Genomic DNA, 16,329 nt, shown 5'->3' with positions numbered 1-16,329 from the left:
AAAAAAAACAAGCTTTTCGCACATAATTTTCAAAATACGTGCAGCCAATGCTGAACCATTTTTCTTGGATGCAGACATATTTGTAGCTAATGCTGAACTATGTTCTTGTCCTGTTACAGTCAATAACCATTCAAAAATTTTGCAATTAGCCCCTAAAATACATGCGGGCAATGTGCATTTTGGTATTTCGTATGGCTAACACAATTTCCATCGGTTTTTGTGCATGGTCACACATAGATACGTGCAAATTCCATCAGTCTCATACGAAAGACTTTCCAGAGATTCTCAAACAACTGTTGAAGAAAGCTCACCTTGTTCAGCCTGCCTGTGAGATTGACGACAATTTTTCCAGCTCTGTGGTCGTCGATGATCTCAAACTCTCCAATATAACCTGTGGGAGCAAAGAGAGTAACCACACATTCATGAAAACCTGGCAACAGGTGGGATCCAGAGTGTACCCACTGAGATCATGATGATGCTTCAACTCCTGAAAGAGCATCTTACCGTGTTTCATCATGACAGTTAGGAAGCGCACTATAACCTTGGAGCAGGGCCTGATGAGGACCTGGCGTTTCCCACGCTTCTCTGCATTGTTGATGCTTTTCAGAGCATCTGCGAGAACGTTCATGCGCACCATGATGCCTGCAAACACATTAAAGTATTACTAACACTTTGCTTAACAAGCCTACTCACCAACAATGGAAAACAAATGACAATTCTCCTCAATTACGGTGTTATCTCGGACTTTAATGCAACTTTAGAGCGATGCTTCGCTTAGAACAACCTCAAATTGATGGACAGGGAGGCCTAGACAAGTGAACATCTAAACAGGCAGTAGCCTAACAGATAACAATTCATTCATTGTATTTAGTTTTAAGTGTGCATTTGAAGAACCTCCAACTAATTGATGTACGCGCTGTGACTGGGCAGTCCCCTCGCTGTATAGTGCACTAGCCTAGCCGGCTACACCGACATGAGGAGCGTTTTCGCGGCACAGTGGCAACTAGCACGACGACGGAGAAGAAATTGTTCATAGCACATAGACTGACGGACAGCAGAGAGGTTATTCTTTATTCCGAAAAAACGGCGCCGTATTCGAGGCGAAGCTGAGGGTTCACTGGGTGCGTGAACGCACTCATTTCCAGGCCAAGCAGAACTGGTGTGGGAACTTTATTGAACAAATCTGCAAACATTCGATTATCAAACGAATCAATAATCACACAGAAATAAACCGATTACATTTTGCATTCACGTGGACCAATTAGCGAAGTTTTTAACACTCAGATGCTTTAGATTCGCTCAAGATTAGGAATGATGTTAAAAAACGACATCTCACCGGTTCTGCAATATGGCGGAAAGAGGAAGGAGATAGGGAGCGCTGTGCATTATGGGAAAACATCAAAGATGTTTAAGAGTCAAGATGAATCACTTCGTCTCTAAATCACCCGATCTTCTCGTTTTGTTTCAAAACCAAAAGTATAACGATACAATTTAAACACAAATGTCGTGTTTGAAAATGTATAAACTATTTGAAGGAGAACGAGAAGTTTAGTTGAATGTAATGTATGGGTTTTTTAGCGCCACCGCAGCGTATTTGTCTTCTGTTTAAAACACAGACATGGTTTAGAATTGATTTCATTTTTTACTTTACAAGGTAAAAAAATATTATTTTTCATCACGAAAGCGGAAAAATTACCAACCCTACTCGTGTACTTTTTTTGTATATATCATTTTCTCGTTATAACGAAATCAGCTATCTTGTTATTACGAGAAAACATTCGTTTTGTCAGTATAACAAGATTAAAAAAAAAAAAAAAAAGTAGGGCAGGTCACTTTCGGCTTCCGTAGTTAATCAAAACATGGAGAATAAAATTATATGACAGAAGTTTTTTTTAATGATCGAAATTTTAACTGTAACTAAACAAAAGATCTAAAACATAAAGTTAACAATTTAATTGACAAGATCGAATTGTTATTGTGAGGATTAACATTTTAAACAATTATTTTCTCCTTATCATTTTTTTAAATATACACACATATATAAATATATACACACCATAATCATGCATTGTTCACCAACACTGACTGATACGCTATAAACACATTTATACCACATATCTGTAGATTTTTTAAATTTCGTCATTCGTATGTTTAAGATAAAAAGGTTGACAGCCTTTCTTATGCAACATAGCTCAATGTGGTTCCATATTCCGAAATGTCCTTAAGTCTTCTTTTTTTTCTTTCTAAATGTTGTTAAAATGTCAAATATTTAAAATCACTTATAAAATCCCAGATGGCACACGGATGGGCCAGTCACAACATTCCATTCAACAATGTTAGTTAGGTATTTACAGAGTAACTGCATTTTCCCTCCAAATTTTAGCCATTTTTCATAAAAATAATTATGGTTTAAGCTATTTTCAAAAGGCCATTTAAGGTCGGTCATTTTCCATATGATGCAGGATTATTTTTGGAAAGCAATAATTGAAAAAAATTCCCCGAACAGTTTTTCTCAAAGGTTTCTAAATATTGAAAAACCTGAAATTTTTCTCTCTCTTCAGTTCCTGGGGGGGGGGGGTGAGCTGAATACAAGGCTTTAATTGGTTCAAAGTCATGACAAAGGTGGAATTAATTACATAGAAGATCAAAATGTTGAAAATCCTTTTGATGCAGCAGAACTCAACGTGATTCCATATTCCAAACACAATTTTTAGGCAGCAATGGTAGAAAAAGACATTTTTTGACGTGTGGTTTTCAGATAGATAAGTTTTGAAACTTGATTTCCGGACAGAATTTCTCTAATTTCTTTTGAATCACATATTTGAAGCGAGTGGTATAACTAGAGTCCCACTAACATGGTGTAGGATCCTCCAGAAGCTGCAGTTGATTTTCCATTTGAGGATTCAGTCTGTTGATATTAAAGCTCATTAGATTTGTTAAATGATCCTAAAATCAAAGAAAAATAATTTTATGGTAAATAATAACATTTTAACCAGAGCACGTTTTCTCAATTGGAGGAAGAAACATCAGATCACCTTTTTTTGTCTCTTGTCAAAAGTCTTAGGAATTTCTGGTAAACATCAAAAGGTGATTGCTCTCAAATGTAAATTTCATGCTTATTTCTGACAAAATGAAGAAGCTGTATGTATCTTCCTTAAATAGTATTAATATTCCTAATTTTTTGGCACAACACCACATTCACTGCAGCAGATAAAGAGACAATAGAACCACTATTCCTGTTTTATAAAGCAGTTTAAATAATACAAATACTGAAAACCTGTAAAAACTGACAGTATTACCTCACACCAGTTGCTTTTGCTTGATTTTTTTTCTTGCACATTTTCACTTTGTCTTGTGTTTCATGTCCAAATAGCCATTTAAAAATTCAAAATTATCTAATAAAAAAGGAATTATGACAGGAGATATCAAGATTTTAGGGAAAAAACTATTTTTTTCAGTCTAATAATTTATTTTTCTCTTCTCTTGTTCACTGGTTTTATCTTTTAATTCTTATATTTTTCTTACATTTATCCCCTGTTTTCATAATTTTGTTTTGGTTGTTTCAACAGGGGGGGGTGTGGGACAATTCACTTTTTACACAAAATGTATTTTTGACGTGTATAGCACATTGTGTTCCTATGCTTTTGAACATTGAACAAATGTAGTTTTATGTTCACAAATGTGATGGAAAAAACATTTAAGATATTTTCATTTAATTATCAATGGAACACAAGTGAGTTGTTTGAATAAAAATGATAAATGGTTTCACATTTAGAAAATATATTTAGAGCTGGATATAAAGTAAAAAGTAATAAAGACCAAAGCAAAACAATAGTTTACATTCTTTTATTTTATGTATTTACACTTGCATGAGTTCAGTGCTGCAACGGCTCGGTAAAATAATGCAACATCTGTGAATACAAAGTATTCCAGCACAGAATCAGGTGGAAAACTTGTGTTTGGAAATAAAGTAACTCCCTTGTTTCTTCACTTTCCTGTAGAAGTAGTTTATAAATGTGGGTGATTTCTGTTCAGAAGCCAGTTTCTCAAGCTGTCTTTTCTTTCCAATATATATTATGGACTATACAATTAAATAAGGTAGGACTGCAAACAATTTTAGTAGACCTACAACCAAAAGATACATCAAACAATTTATTTTAGTTTTGCATGCATACAAAATATGAATATCAACTTGCATATATGCTTAGCACAAAATTAGGAGCTAATTATTTCTCAAACACAACAGTGTCTTTAATAAAGTAAAAAGTTTAAATCATTTCATATTGTTTTCCAAATTTGCTTCTTGTTTCTACCTGAATGCTAAAAACGACAGAGTAAATGAACACATAGATGGTGACATTAAACTCTACTAACATGTTTTAGTTTCAGAAAGTGGAGCCATCAGGATTATAGCTTCTTGTAGGTCGTCTCAAATCAATCTTTAAAGATTACCAGGCTAAGGAGCTTTGCCCCCACTTTCCTCTGACACTCACTAGGGGCCCCACTCAACAACACAAACCCCCAGAGCCACACTCCCTCCAGCCTGATGTGGTCACAGATGGAGCTAACATGTGGAGCATAATGGAATGCTGAGCAGCACAAAATGTAGTAACCAGACTTCTGCTGAATGTCCACGGTCACACTGAAATCACACCTTTTTTACATCCATTCACCTTTCTGACACTTTACTTCAGCTGCTGTGCTTAGCCACCATTGCTGACCATGCTGGCCAGAGAGTCTGCATCTCCCTGGGGGTCCAAGCCCAGCCTCTGCAGGTCAAGACCCATGGCAACCAGCATCTGGAGCAGAGTGACCTCCTGCTGGGTGGCCTGGTCCACCAAGGCTGGGCAGGTGGGGTTGCACTGAGGCCACTGGCAGGTGTCCACCAGGTGGAAAGGGCAACCTTTGGCTGGGGTTCTGTTGTTGCGTGTTGCCTCCAGACTTCTGTCCCAGCAGTGCAGGGCACGGGGTAAAGAGGTGCCTTTGACTTGAAAACTCATCCATGTACTGCAGGTCAGTGAATGAAATAAACAGAAAATGTTTCAAGTGGATTCTTTGGGGGATGAACAGCAGAAACGAGAGCAAAAAGATGAGAAGAGAAAGATACCTCTTGGTGATGACAGTATGGGAGAGGCACGACGGAGCAAATACAGCCCTGGAAGACAAAGTCCATCTTTGGTTGGTTGAAATGCTGAAACCTGAAGGACTTTGAGGCTGAAAATTCAGCTGCGAACTCACGTGACATCTCTTAGAGAGTCTTTGAGCTCCAAACCCAGGTTCTGGATGTACCGCCACTGCTCATCAGAGACGCTTTGTGCTCCCATGTAGATGTTTTCCACCCGCAGCTGCTCCTCATCAAACAGCCACTGCACCACAAACAGAGGAGCTACCGGAAATAAAAAAAACAAAGAATCAGCATCCAGCAAACCTCAAATTCGGGTTAATTGTTCAGCTAAAGTAACTTGTTCAGCAGTTAAAAGCTCATTAAAAAGTTTGAGGTTAAATAATGGAAAATATACTTTTTAATAGGATGAATAGATTCCTCAAATCCAAGAATAAAGATTTTTATCCCCAAATATATGTATTTTTTTTTGTTTATTTGTTTTTTTGTTTTGTTTTGTTTTTGCAGGTAAATTGATAAAGCATTGACACATTAAACAAAATTTGGACATTTTTAAATGAAAGTCCTTCTATGGCACAGGTATCAAACTGTAGTCCTTGAGGGCCAGTGTACTACATGTTTTCCAACCATGCTAACATAGAAGCTCCTTATAGGCTAAGCAAACCTTATCCAGGTGATCTGCTTCAGATACGACAGGATTTCTGGAAAACCAGCTATACATCATCCTCAAGGTCTTGAGTTTGACACCCCTGTTCTACGGTATTTCCATGTACAGTTGAGCTGTATTACTTAGAGCAACCATTAGATGGCAGTATGGATTATTCAGCTAAAACTAGAGCTGATAAGATGTGGGTGATTGATAGACTTTGACTACCTTTACTCATCTTTAACAAACATATAAAATGGTGTTTGAACATTCAATTAGCTGGAACTTTAACATAAAGTATCTACAGAAATCTAACAGAAGTCTTAAAAAATGTCTCCTGTCTCAAAGAAAAATAGTTATAATCTGTTTTTATGTGGTTGGACAGCTTTGATGTTTTTTTTATTTTTTATTTTTTATAGAAAGACCATTTCATGTAAAAAAAAAAAAAATCTACACCTGTTTGTGTCCCATAAGGGGCCATAGGATTGAAATGTAGAATGTAATATCACTAAAAACATACAGGTATCCATTTTCAAACTTAACTCTTCCACACAATCATTTATTTTGCAGTTCCCTGTCCAGCAACAACTGGATTTGCAGATTTAATCTTAAAGACCCACTCCAATTAAAATTGTGTTGTTGGTTTTTTTTTAACATGTTCTTGTAGCCTCAGTTATGATGCAGCAACTAAAATGGGTGGGCCAAAGTCTCCCTACCCCGTTCCATTCTGGTACATCCACTTGGACACAAATAGATCCATCAGCATCTTTGTTTTCCTCATCTAGACTGGCGTTTGACTTAAAGAGGTCATACCAAGAAAAAAAACAATTAGCTTTTAAGTGTATTATACTGTTCATTCCTCACTATAAATAACTCCAAAACGTTATTTTTGATTCGTTCACGCATTTCTGAGTAATCCTCTAGAATGCGCTCTAAACAGCAGCCCCTCCCATAGCCACGAAAACGAGCGTTCCTCACATGCTGATGTCATAATGTGAGACAACCCTCTCCATAAAGAATCTGCTCCGTCCCCAGGCTAACACAACACTTTCTCTGCAAAGCTAGCAGCTCGAGTTAGCGGTGATCAGCTAGATTCGCGACAGAAGGAGAAATGGAGGAGAAAGAGAGCAGACTACTTACTACCTGGAGGATAAAATGAGCGATGAATTGGAAGAACTGGTTTAAACGTAAATTATTGAGAAACAGAAGAAAGGTAAATGGATCCTCATGAAAGCAAATTTTTGATATGGAGATTATATGTCACCATATAAATAAATCGTGAAATTTTCATCTGGTGTTGTTGTCTGCATTTTTTTGACCAAATTTCACCACAAAACGAACCCATTAGCCATCACCATTCTCTACTAATTTTTCATAAATAATTTGTTTTTTAGTGTTCCAAAGGTAATATATGATCATTTAAATGGATATAGTTTGCTCTGAAAGACTTCAAGGGTAACCTAACCCTAAATCAACTTTTTTTGGGTGTTGACCTCTATAAATGGGGCTTTATAAGAGATGTCTGTTGGTCATTGCCAAATTTTTGATAAATTAAAATAAACTTACTTAATTCTTGAAAATATAGTCAAAAACCACCCCGTGTGTTTCCCCCTACAGGTTGAATTGAGGTATTACAGTTGAATTTCAAATCATTCCAGCCCCACGTCATTTCAGAGGTGCCACACCATCATCTGCAGCTCCAGTAAACAGCCCTGTTCCCTAGCCCCACCCACTGGATGTTCAAATTTTGGCTGTGGGTGGAGTCAGCCTCCAACTTCCCTGTTTGGTTACACTTTAAGAAAATCACGGTATGGCCCCTTTAAAACTGTTCGGCTGGATAGCTCAGATATTTCTTTTTGTTGGACTGGTAATATAGATTAGAGATGTGAGGGGCTGTAAGCTAGTGGGAGAAAGTGTACTTCTGTGCCAACTGTCCTGACCATGACTCAATGGTGTGTTTTTGATGAACTCCTGCAGAAACTGTCCGACACAGGCTTCTTTGATTGGACTTTAACCATTGTGTGGACTTATGGTCAAATGAGACCATTATGTTATAGATGGCCTCTTCTGTTTGTGGGTTCAGGATTATTTCTGTTCATTGCAGGTTGGCTGTGGGTTTTCCTGGAGGTAGTCACTGCTGTCACCAATCATCTCATTAAGGTTTCACTATAAGGTGTAGTTCCCTTGCTCTCATCATGGGAATATCTTCTGTGTTTTTTTGTGATGAGCTGACATGGTTGTTATTGAATCCTCTGATTGTACTGGATTTTTTAATTATTTTTTTGTCTGGTTCTTCTTGTAACTTTCTGCTAATATTTTGTGTAAGATTTTTTCAACATATGAACCCCCTTCTAACAATCTTCTGGGCTAAAAATGAGAGGTGCTTATTTTTCAGTTTTCTTTAATTGATAGAAAATAAAATAAGTTAAAACAACTTGTGGTTTAAAGACAACAGAAAACAAGCTGAAATACGTCGGCTTTGGTTTTTATTTACGTTATAATTTGTCACTAATAAATGTGTATTTGTGTTTAGATAAGAATATAAAATAGCCATCAAACACTGTGTTTCCTTTAAATTGTTTGCTGAACTCAGAAACAATAATGTGATATGGAACGTTTCTGTTCTACTAGTCAAGTGATTAGTGACCATAACTGTTGTTGTGAGAAGTTAACTGTGTTTAATCATCATAATACTCAGAGTTTTAAGTAGTTTCTGTTTGTACTGCCCCCAATTCAGCACAATATTTCCAACTCACAGGTCAAGGTGGAGTACAGTCTGTGACCAAAGAAGCACTGCCACTCCTCCCCCTTCTTATAGAGCTGCTGACACCGTTCTGGCACAACCCCGTTCCACAATCTGAAAGGCCAAGTTTACAGGAAGCATAGAAAGATGAACCAAAAAATAATGTCAATAAAAGTGCCTCCATCGGTGTTAACCCTCTTTACCTGAGCCCATTCTTGATGGCATCTTCAGGAGAGCAGGAGACGGTCTCGGGGCAGTTGGTTGGTCTTTCCTGTTTGCTCTCTAGAAACCAGCCAGAATCTACAAGACCTCGGACCTGAGCGTCCATACCAAGTTGCCCAAGCTGGCTGGCGACTCGCTCAATGTTTAGCAGAACGCCGGTTCCTCCGGCACTGCGGCAGAACCAAGAAACCAGTCAGTTATTTGTGTCCCACGTGAGAATGAGCATGGGAACCAGGGATGAGTCTTCAGCACTCCAGGATGAAGCTTAACAATACATGTTTTGTCACTTGTCATCACAGAAAAAGAATCATGTGGTGTTCAGTATTTGTTCAAGGAAAGGAGATGGTCTAAAAAGGTTTAAGTAACAAGATACATCTGCACTGAAGCACTGAAAGACTCACCTGGTGCCAGCCAGCATGACAACCTTGGCCATCTTGATTCCTTTTGGTATGAGATCTTTGATGACCTCCCGGATGATCAGAGAGCCCATGAAGGAATACTCAGCTGTACGGAGAGGCAGGGAGGTCAAAGGGGAACAGGAAACTGGAAGGGAACAGGCGGAAATCTTTACTTGTGTTTGAGTTTCTTTCTCTGATTTTGTCTCGTCCTTGTCGTTGTCTTGTAGGGGGGGTCGGAGGAGGACCGGTGCCAGTCCATACATCACTGGAGCAGTACGGGATGAATCTGTAGATGTATACACATGGGTTAGAGAACAGTGGAACCAAAATTTGGATTTGTTTGTCTCCACAAATGTCATCAATGCTTTAAGATCATCTCTTTTTTACAACCTTTTCATTGGTTTCTGACAAACACATTCCAGAGATTCTAGAAATTGCAGAGATTTAAAGTACTTAAAATCTCTGCAAATGATGACGAGGCATCTCAGGAATCGGATGCACCGGCACACCAACAGTGTCTACAGTATGTCATAACCATAACCACCAGAAGGTTAAGCCTCCAGATTTACTGACAGTAATACTTACACAAGGTTTGTATTGTACCAGTGTGGATTTTCCTCTGCTCGTGAAGACAGTATTCCAGTTCCTGCAAGACATCCAGTCTCAGCAACGTGTCAACATGGAAACATATGTTTCCTTGCACATGTATGTGTGTTAAGAAAGACAGTGAGTTGACTGACCTCTTCTAGTTTGGGGCCAATTCGATGAGCTCATTAGTCGGGGGATATTTTGGTATCTTGCATCACAGCTCTCTTTGCTGTGGCAGCACCAGCCACCTAGAATAATAGACTAAAGTTATTGATGTTTGAAGACCAGTGTGAGCCCATCACTCTTGTGATGAGGGAGAGGAAGATGCCCCTGCAGTCTGATCTAAGGTTTAAATTTCTTCTTCTTGATTATACGGTCATCTTGACAGAGCTAAGAGTAGAGCCGCTGCACTAATACACTGAGAGGAGCCAGTTGAGGTGGCTCAGGCATCTGGTCCGGATGCTTACTGAACCCCTCCTTGGGGAGGTGGTTCGGGCATGTCCCTCTGGGCAGAGGCCCAGCGAAGATTCAGGACACGCTGGAGAGAGTACGTCTCTCGACTGGCCTCGGAACGCCTCGGGGTCCCCCAGGAGGAGCTGGAGGAAGTGGCCGGGGAGAGGGAAGTCTGGGAATCTTTTCTTAGACTGCTGCCCCCACAACCCAGTCCAGATGAGCGTAAGAAGATGGATGGATGAATGGATGGATCGATAGATGGATGGATAGTAACACTTTGGACTGTCTTGAGTTAGACTGTTTTGAAACAAAATCTCTCAGAAGAAAATTTGAAGTAAAAAATTGAAGAGAGGGTAGCAAGATGGAAAACCGAAACAATCAAACCTCTGTATATGAAATGAATTACTTTGACCTGGTATGTTGAAACGTTGGACAAGGATTAAAGTGATCCAGATTACCTATTCCCCTCATCCAACTCCATAAATAAAATATTTTATACCAATTCAAACCTTTGCTGGATCAGAGAAACTTAGTTTTAGTACGGTTTGCCTAAATTCACATCTTTTTATTTTTATTTTTAAAACAAACATATTCAAATGATAGACAGGATCAGCCTCAGATCCTGCTCCGAGGGGACATTATAATAATTCCTAAATTTCTGGATCAAATTAATTTAGGATTAAATCAAAAAATTTGACACATTCAACAGAGGACTTTTATTCAAAATAAAGGCAGGATTGGATCCCAATCCCAGAGGATCAAAATCATATCCTGGAGGCTTAATCCTAGAGGATTAAGTACAAAACACCAGGCTCTTGTGGTTACTCACCCTCCAGAAATAAAATCCACCTGCGGCTTCCTCTAAACTCCTTCAGGTAAAAGCTGCAGATCCAGAGGGGGAAGAGCAGAAGGTCAATTTAAGGCCAGTCCTTCAAGAAAATATGCTTCAAAAAAGACAAACGCTCACCCAGCTGCGGTTCCATCATTACATGTAACTTGGGTGTTCCTGAGGAAGTGAAGCCTCATATCGTCCGTCTGCTGTCCAGCTGCTCGAGTGGCTGCTGCAGCTGCTGCGCCCTCCCGTTCAGATTCAGCTGGCCCTCCACTGCTCCTGCTGCTTCCAGCAGTGACCCCCGCCCCGGGGGGAGGCTGGGCAGCATCACCGCCCAGGTTTGCACCAGCCTTCTTCACAGACTTGCCGCTCGATTTGGTGTTACGGTTGCTCTGACCCCATATCCCCCCGAGGAAAAGTAAGAAGGTAACACAGCCCAATATCTTCATGTCTGCGGAGACACACATAAAAGATGTATTTTATTTGGAAAAAAATGAAATTACAAAATTTTGTTGTGTTTGGAAAGAAATTACCTTTTCAAGATGAAAAAGCGTTGAATTTTGCTGCTGGTAGCTGCTGCTACTGCAAAAAAAACCCCAAAAAGTTCAGGACTCAGAGAGCAGGTGGTGAAGAAGGATGCCAGTCCTGAGCTGTGATGAAGTCTTGACAATTTCAGCAAGAAGTTTTATAGTGCCACCGTTTGGATTCGACTTCCTGCCATTCTCCCCTGCAGCCCCTGCCAGGTTCTGATATAAGCAAAGGGAGGTCCTGGTGGCCAACGTGAGTCTCCTGCACACACCCACCACCAACCACTGCACCAGCTTACCATGGCTCTCCCCCTCTTTCCCCTCCCACTATTCTGATTTACCTTTTTTTGAAATGTAAACCTCATCAAGGCCGTTACAACTGCAACTTTGCATGGTATGTGACCCAAAGGTCAATGGAGCGCACACCTCACGCTCGTTTTGACCCACTGCTGACCACAAAGGCTGAGCTGCAGCTGCTCATGTGTGTTTGAAACAAATCATTTGAAATGTGTTTTACCCAATCAAGCCTAAAGCTGCATGTTTGACCATGTATTGTGTGTCTGTGTATAATAAACAGATGAAGACATTTATTTAACTGGAGAGCCAATAAAATGTGACTTTTGATCAAAACAGCAACAGGGCACTAAAGGATGCTATAGGCTAAAGGAATTTACGCTAGGGCTGGGCGATACTGAACATTTGTGTAACAATCCGATACCGATCCATATCGCCGATATCAATACCAATACAGATATTCTTCCTAAATGCAGTGGATGTGATATGAACTTCAAAACTTTTATTGTTTATTTCCTGTGAATGGTTTTTTGTAAGTTTCCCTTTTTTAATTACTTGAAAAAATAAAAACATAATTAGGAAAATATTTTCAATTCTACGGAAAATAGTTTATTAAAATGAAAACTTCCTGAAATGAAATAAAAAGTGAATATGTGAATGCAAAACAGTCAGCAAACCAAAAGAAACAAGCAATTATGATACAAAAATAAATCAAAATTTTTATCAATTAAAAAAAAAAAAACAACTAGTAGGAATATAAATAATTTGTAACTTCTTCGCCTTTGAATAGAATAATAAAAACAGATGAAAAGTAACTTCTCAAAAACAACTCAGCATTTAAATAGAGTGGAAATAGGGTGAACAATGAATGGATGCACTGTGAGATCTGCTGCTAAGATCTCACATAGGAGTAGAAATACCGATATCTGCGGGCCGTTATCAATCCGATACCAACTTGAGATTGATACCATCGATATTTTAGATCTATCCGCCCAGCACTAATTTACACTTGCAACAGTAATCCTGCAGAACAGAAAAACCTTTCAATTTTTTCCATTTCAATGAAGAATAATGGGTGTAACATGGGTCACTTTACTTAAAAGAAACTGCAAATGGTTAATTATTACTCAACTTACATTGAGCAACTTACATTTCATGTGTTTTGTTTGCCTGGATTGGGTCACATTTTATACTAACATCTTCATGGTTGTTTTTAAGGCTTTTTGTATGTTTTTTTATTATCAGACATTTGCTGATTTTTTTCTATTACTTTTTCTATTTCCTCTGGTTCATTCATGAGTTTGTTGCTTGATCGTGCTTTATTCACTAAAATGTTTGACTTAACAAGTAAATGAATGCAAATAAATCTGTTTTAAACACTGTCAGATAAAATAAATTGACTAAAAATAAGAGACAACACGTCTTTAAAAAATGTTTTTCAGGTCTGTCTATAAATTTCACAAATGTGATTCAAAAATTCTGTAGGAGATGATGTCAGACATCCCACTCCATCACAAATTTAAGTTTCTCCAGACTGATGTTTGCAGCTGAAAGACTTCTACATGTGATTGTGTCCTTCAAGAAGGTTAGAAAATATCTCATCAGGTGCTACAAAGCATCACTTCTTTTTAGGTGTTCTTGATGCTTTATGGAGTGTAGCAGCGTTTCTTACCTCTCAACAGTGTCTCCTGATCTGCACACTCCTGGACACCAGGTTAGCCTGCCCTGTCTATGGTGATGAAAGCTTGAAACTGATCTCTGACTGCCCCCCCTTTCAGATGGCTGTAGGGTGACGTACCACTAATCACAGAAGCATCACGAGTCCCGGGCCTCTAAAATTCTCATCAGCAAAATGCACGCCATCTCAAAGTGTCAATCACAGCAAATAATGATCACTTGAAAGGACAGGGGCTGCAAGAGAGCGCACGGAGCAGCGAAAGAAGAGAAGGATAAATGCATTTCAACAAAGCCAACTTCACATCTCGGACACTTGTCTGTGTTCACCCTCCGTGGATGAAAAAACTAATAAAAACATCTTCTAATTTGTTGATACAGCACAGATTCTGCCTCATTCTGTTTTAATAAAGGTTTGAAGTTCATGTCAAGCACTTCCTGCTTTGAACTGCTTCCAGAAACACCATAAAGCTGCCGAAAAAGCCAGGAATTTTGCTCTCACCCACAATACGCACAACAAGAATGCAGACAAATATATATAGAAGATTTGATTAGCTGAGCTGAAGAGTTCTTCATTCCTCCAGGTTTCATGCATGCACACCACCATCTGTCTTCCCAGAAATCGATGCTGCAATCTGTTAAACAGATACCTCAAAGAGCTGAAGAGCAAAAGAAGTTGCTGTAAATCTATCACCATTTTGCCAGAATGTCATGGACCAAGAGATGGCATTGCTGCTATTTTGTTTTTCTTTGATATGAGATTGGACAGAATGATAAGTTTTGCGAAGCCGGCCTTCAGATCAGTGGATGAAAGTGGATTTGTTTTCTAGTGCTTCAGAAATTCAGTCAAGCTTTTTTTCCCCTTTCTGACCTTTTGAAATGCACACGCACACAAAATAAAAATTCACAACAAAAAAATCTGAAACCCTTCTGGACTCTGTTATATGTGGATATCACAAACACTTTGCATAAAAGGCTTTATAAGATATATTGAACTTCACCCTGATGGGTTAGCAGCTTGACCTGTTGTGCAACATAAGAGGCATTCTTTTTGCCCTGAGTTATTTTTCACAGCTAACCTACAAGGTCAGGGCACCCAAAGCCCGGGTGGTCTAGGCACTTTGTCTGCTGAGCATGTGTGTCATCACCAGCTTAAGGAGCTGAGGGTGCAACCATGAGGTGGAATATTTGCCTGGCCGATGACTTCAAAGATCAACAAGCCGAAAACCACCGCCATCGCTGCATTCCGGCACCGAGAGGGAACAAACAAGCGTTTTAATCCAAACTCATTTGCTTCAGTCATCCAATATTGAAGAAAGAATTAAGCAACGATGTGTCCCCCTCCTATTGTCCCTTGTCATGTTGGAGCAAGATCTGGTGGATCAGCGATGACCAGCAGCTCGATGCAAAGCTGTGGACACAAGCTAGCGATCAATCAAGAGTGTCGTATCAAAGAGAGCTTTCCATTCATTGGGTGAGCTGGGTAGGGAGTCTAAAGCCGGACAGATGTACGGTGCTGAGCCGCGGCAGGAGGCGAGCAGCTGGGGAGAACTGAACTATTCAGAAAACCTGGTGCTCAGACGCCTCGCTCCTGCAGGCTGCCAATGCAGCAGTGATGGACGTCGGAGGGGGTTGACAGCAGCGTTAGGAGGATAATGTTACATATAGAAACATACACATGACAAATGAAAAGAATTTAGTTCTAAGAAGCTGCACCCCGAATCCTGAATAATCAGACAACCAACGATGAGAAATGAAAAGATCTATTGAGAAGCCGATTTCCTGCAGTCTTTGTTGGTGGCATCCCGCCAAAGTTGACAGAGACCTCATTTTAACAATGTCCTAAAGTCACTTCGGGTCTTCTGACACTTTGGAGCTGTAATGTGACCTTGAGTCATGCAGGAGCAATCAACAAGCCTGACAGTTCGTTGATACCAGTGCAGGGGGTCATGCATTGCTCAGCTCCAGCACTCAACAAGGACAGCACCTGATGGAAGAGCTGCATGTTTTTTTTCCCAAAATGAATATGCAAGCCTTTTAGGTTTTGGTGAACATTTGAAATGATACGAACAATCAACAGCTTGTTCTGATGATTAATTATCATTTCCAATTGAACTTCTGCTGAAGACAACTGTAGCATAATCAACAATATTGTAAGCATTTAGTATTTGGTGATACTCTTTAACAATCAAATCACAAAGATCATCTAGCTTACAAAACCAGTGGGTTGCTGCAAACCAGTTGACTTGAAAATAAGTACTTAATTACAGTTTATTCTATTCTCATCTTAAAAAGATATACATGATGGAAACCAGATGCTGACTGGAAACAAGCAGATGGAGAAGTTCATTTACGAGACAAGTAGACTGATGCACAACAGCATGTTTTAAATCGATTTCTTTCTTTTTTTTTTAAAAAAAAGAACTCTAAATTATTTGATAAATAAAGGAATTTCAAGTATTTATAGGAAGAGCATTTGGGTCATGGTTTATGGCTCTGTCAAGTCAATGAAAGACTTTGCCAATTAAAAGGATTTCTAATGCTTCGTTTACACTGATCAGTTCGGACCAGACTGAACCAGACCGATAGAGTGTTTTAAGTATTTCCATTGTAAAATGGACCCATAAGGGCGACTAATTTCAACCATTTTTGGTCCCCGTTGGTTGTCGGTCCATAGAAAATGGAACAGGCCAGTTAGGGAATAACTACTGCCAATGAAATCAATTGATTGGTGGAAAGGTATTACAGTGTCCGATCGTGTGTTTCCAACTCAAGATTCAAGCCAAAAGTTTTGCCCTCTTTTCGGCTAAATTCTTCCTCACCTTCTGCA

The 16,329-nt window shown here is 39.3% G+C and overlaps 2 protein-coding genes across 3 annotated transcripts in view; both read right to left on the bottom strand.

Annotated features, from left to right (window-relative positions):
• rps15a (ribosomal protein S15a) overlaps window positions 1-1,484 on the bottom strand; it is a 6,267-nt gene extending 4,783 nt beyond the window's left edge. The window contains exons 1-3 of one of the 2 annotated variants that reach the window (XM_024259193.2): window positions 1,337-1,484; window positions 505-642; window positions 312-391 (exon numbers count right to left, since the gene is read on the bottom strand). In XM_024259193.2, coding sequence (XP_024114961.1) covers window positions 312-391; window positions 505-637 — 213 coding nt within the window. In that variant the 5' untranslated portion in view covers window positions 638-642; window positions 1,337-1,484. Of the gene's footprint in view, window positions 1-311; window positions 392-504; window positions 643-1,239; window positions 1,263-1,336 lie in introns of those variants that run through there. The other variant, XM_024259194.2, reaches the window with a different exon arrangement.
• Window positions 1,485-3,794: 2,310 nt separating this feature from the next.
• On the bottom strand, window positions 3,795-12,417 carry notum2 (notum pectinacetylesterase 2). The gene is made up of 11 exons (XM_036210394.1): window positions 11,140-12,417; window positions 11,002-11,054; window positions 9,872-9,967; window positions 9,717-9,777; window positions 9,377-9,417; window positions 9,135-9,237; window positions 8,715-8,903; window positions 8,525-8,625; window positions 5,239-5,386; window positions 5,108-5,155; window positions 3,795-5,007 (listed from the first exon to the last, which is right to left on the bottom strand). Exons 1-11 carry the CDS (start codon window positions 11,469-11,471, stop codon window positions 4,704-4,706), a joined length of 1,476 nt encoding a protein of 491 aa, XP_036066287.1. The 5' UTR covers window positions 11,472-12,417; the 3' UTR covers window positions 3,795-4,703.
• Window positions 12,418-16,329: the final 3,912 nt, after the last annotated feature.

The sequence above is a fragment of the Oryzias melastigma genome, linkage group LG1 (genome assembly GCF_002922805.2).
Source record: "Oryzias melastigma strain HK-1 linkage group LG1, ASM292280v2, whole genome shotgun sequence".
Taxonomy (NCBI): domain Eukaryota; kingdom Metazoa; phylum Chordata; class Actinopteri; order Beloniformes; family Adrianichthyidae; genus Oryzias; species Oryzias melastigma.
The sequence above is the reverse complement of the archived record's forward strand: the minus strand, read 5'-3'. Positions and strand labels throughout refer to the sequence as shown.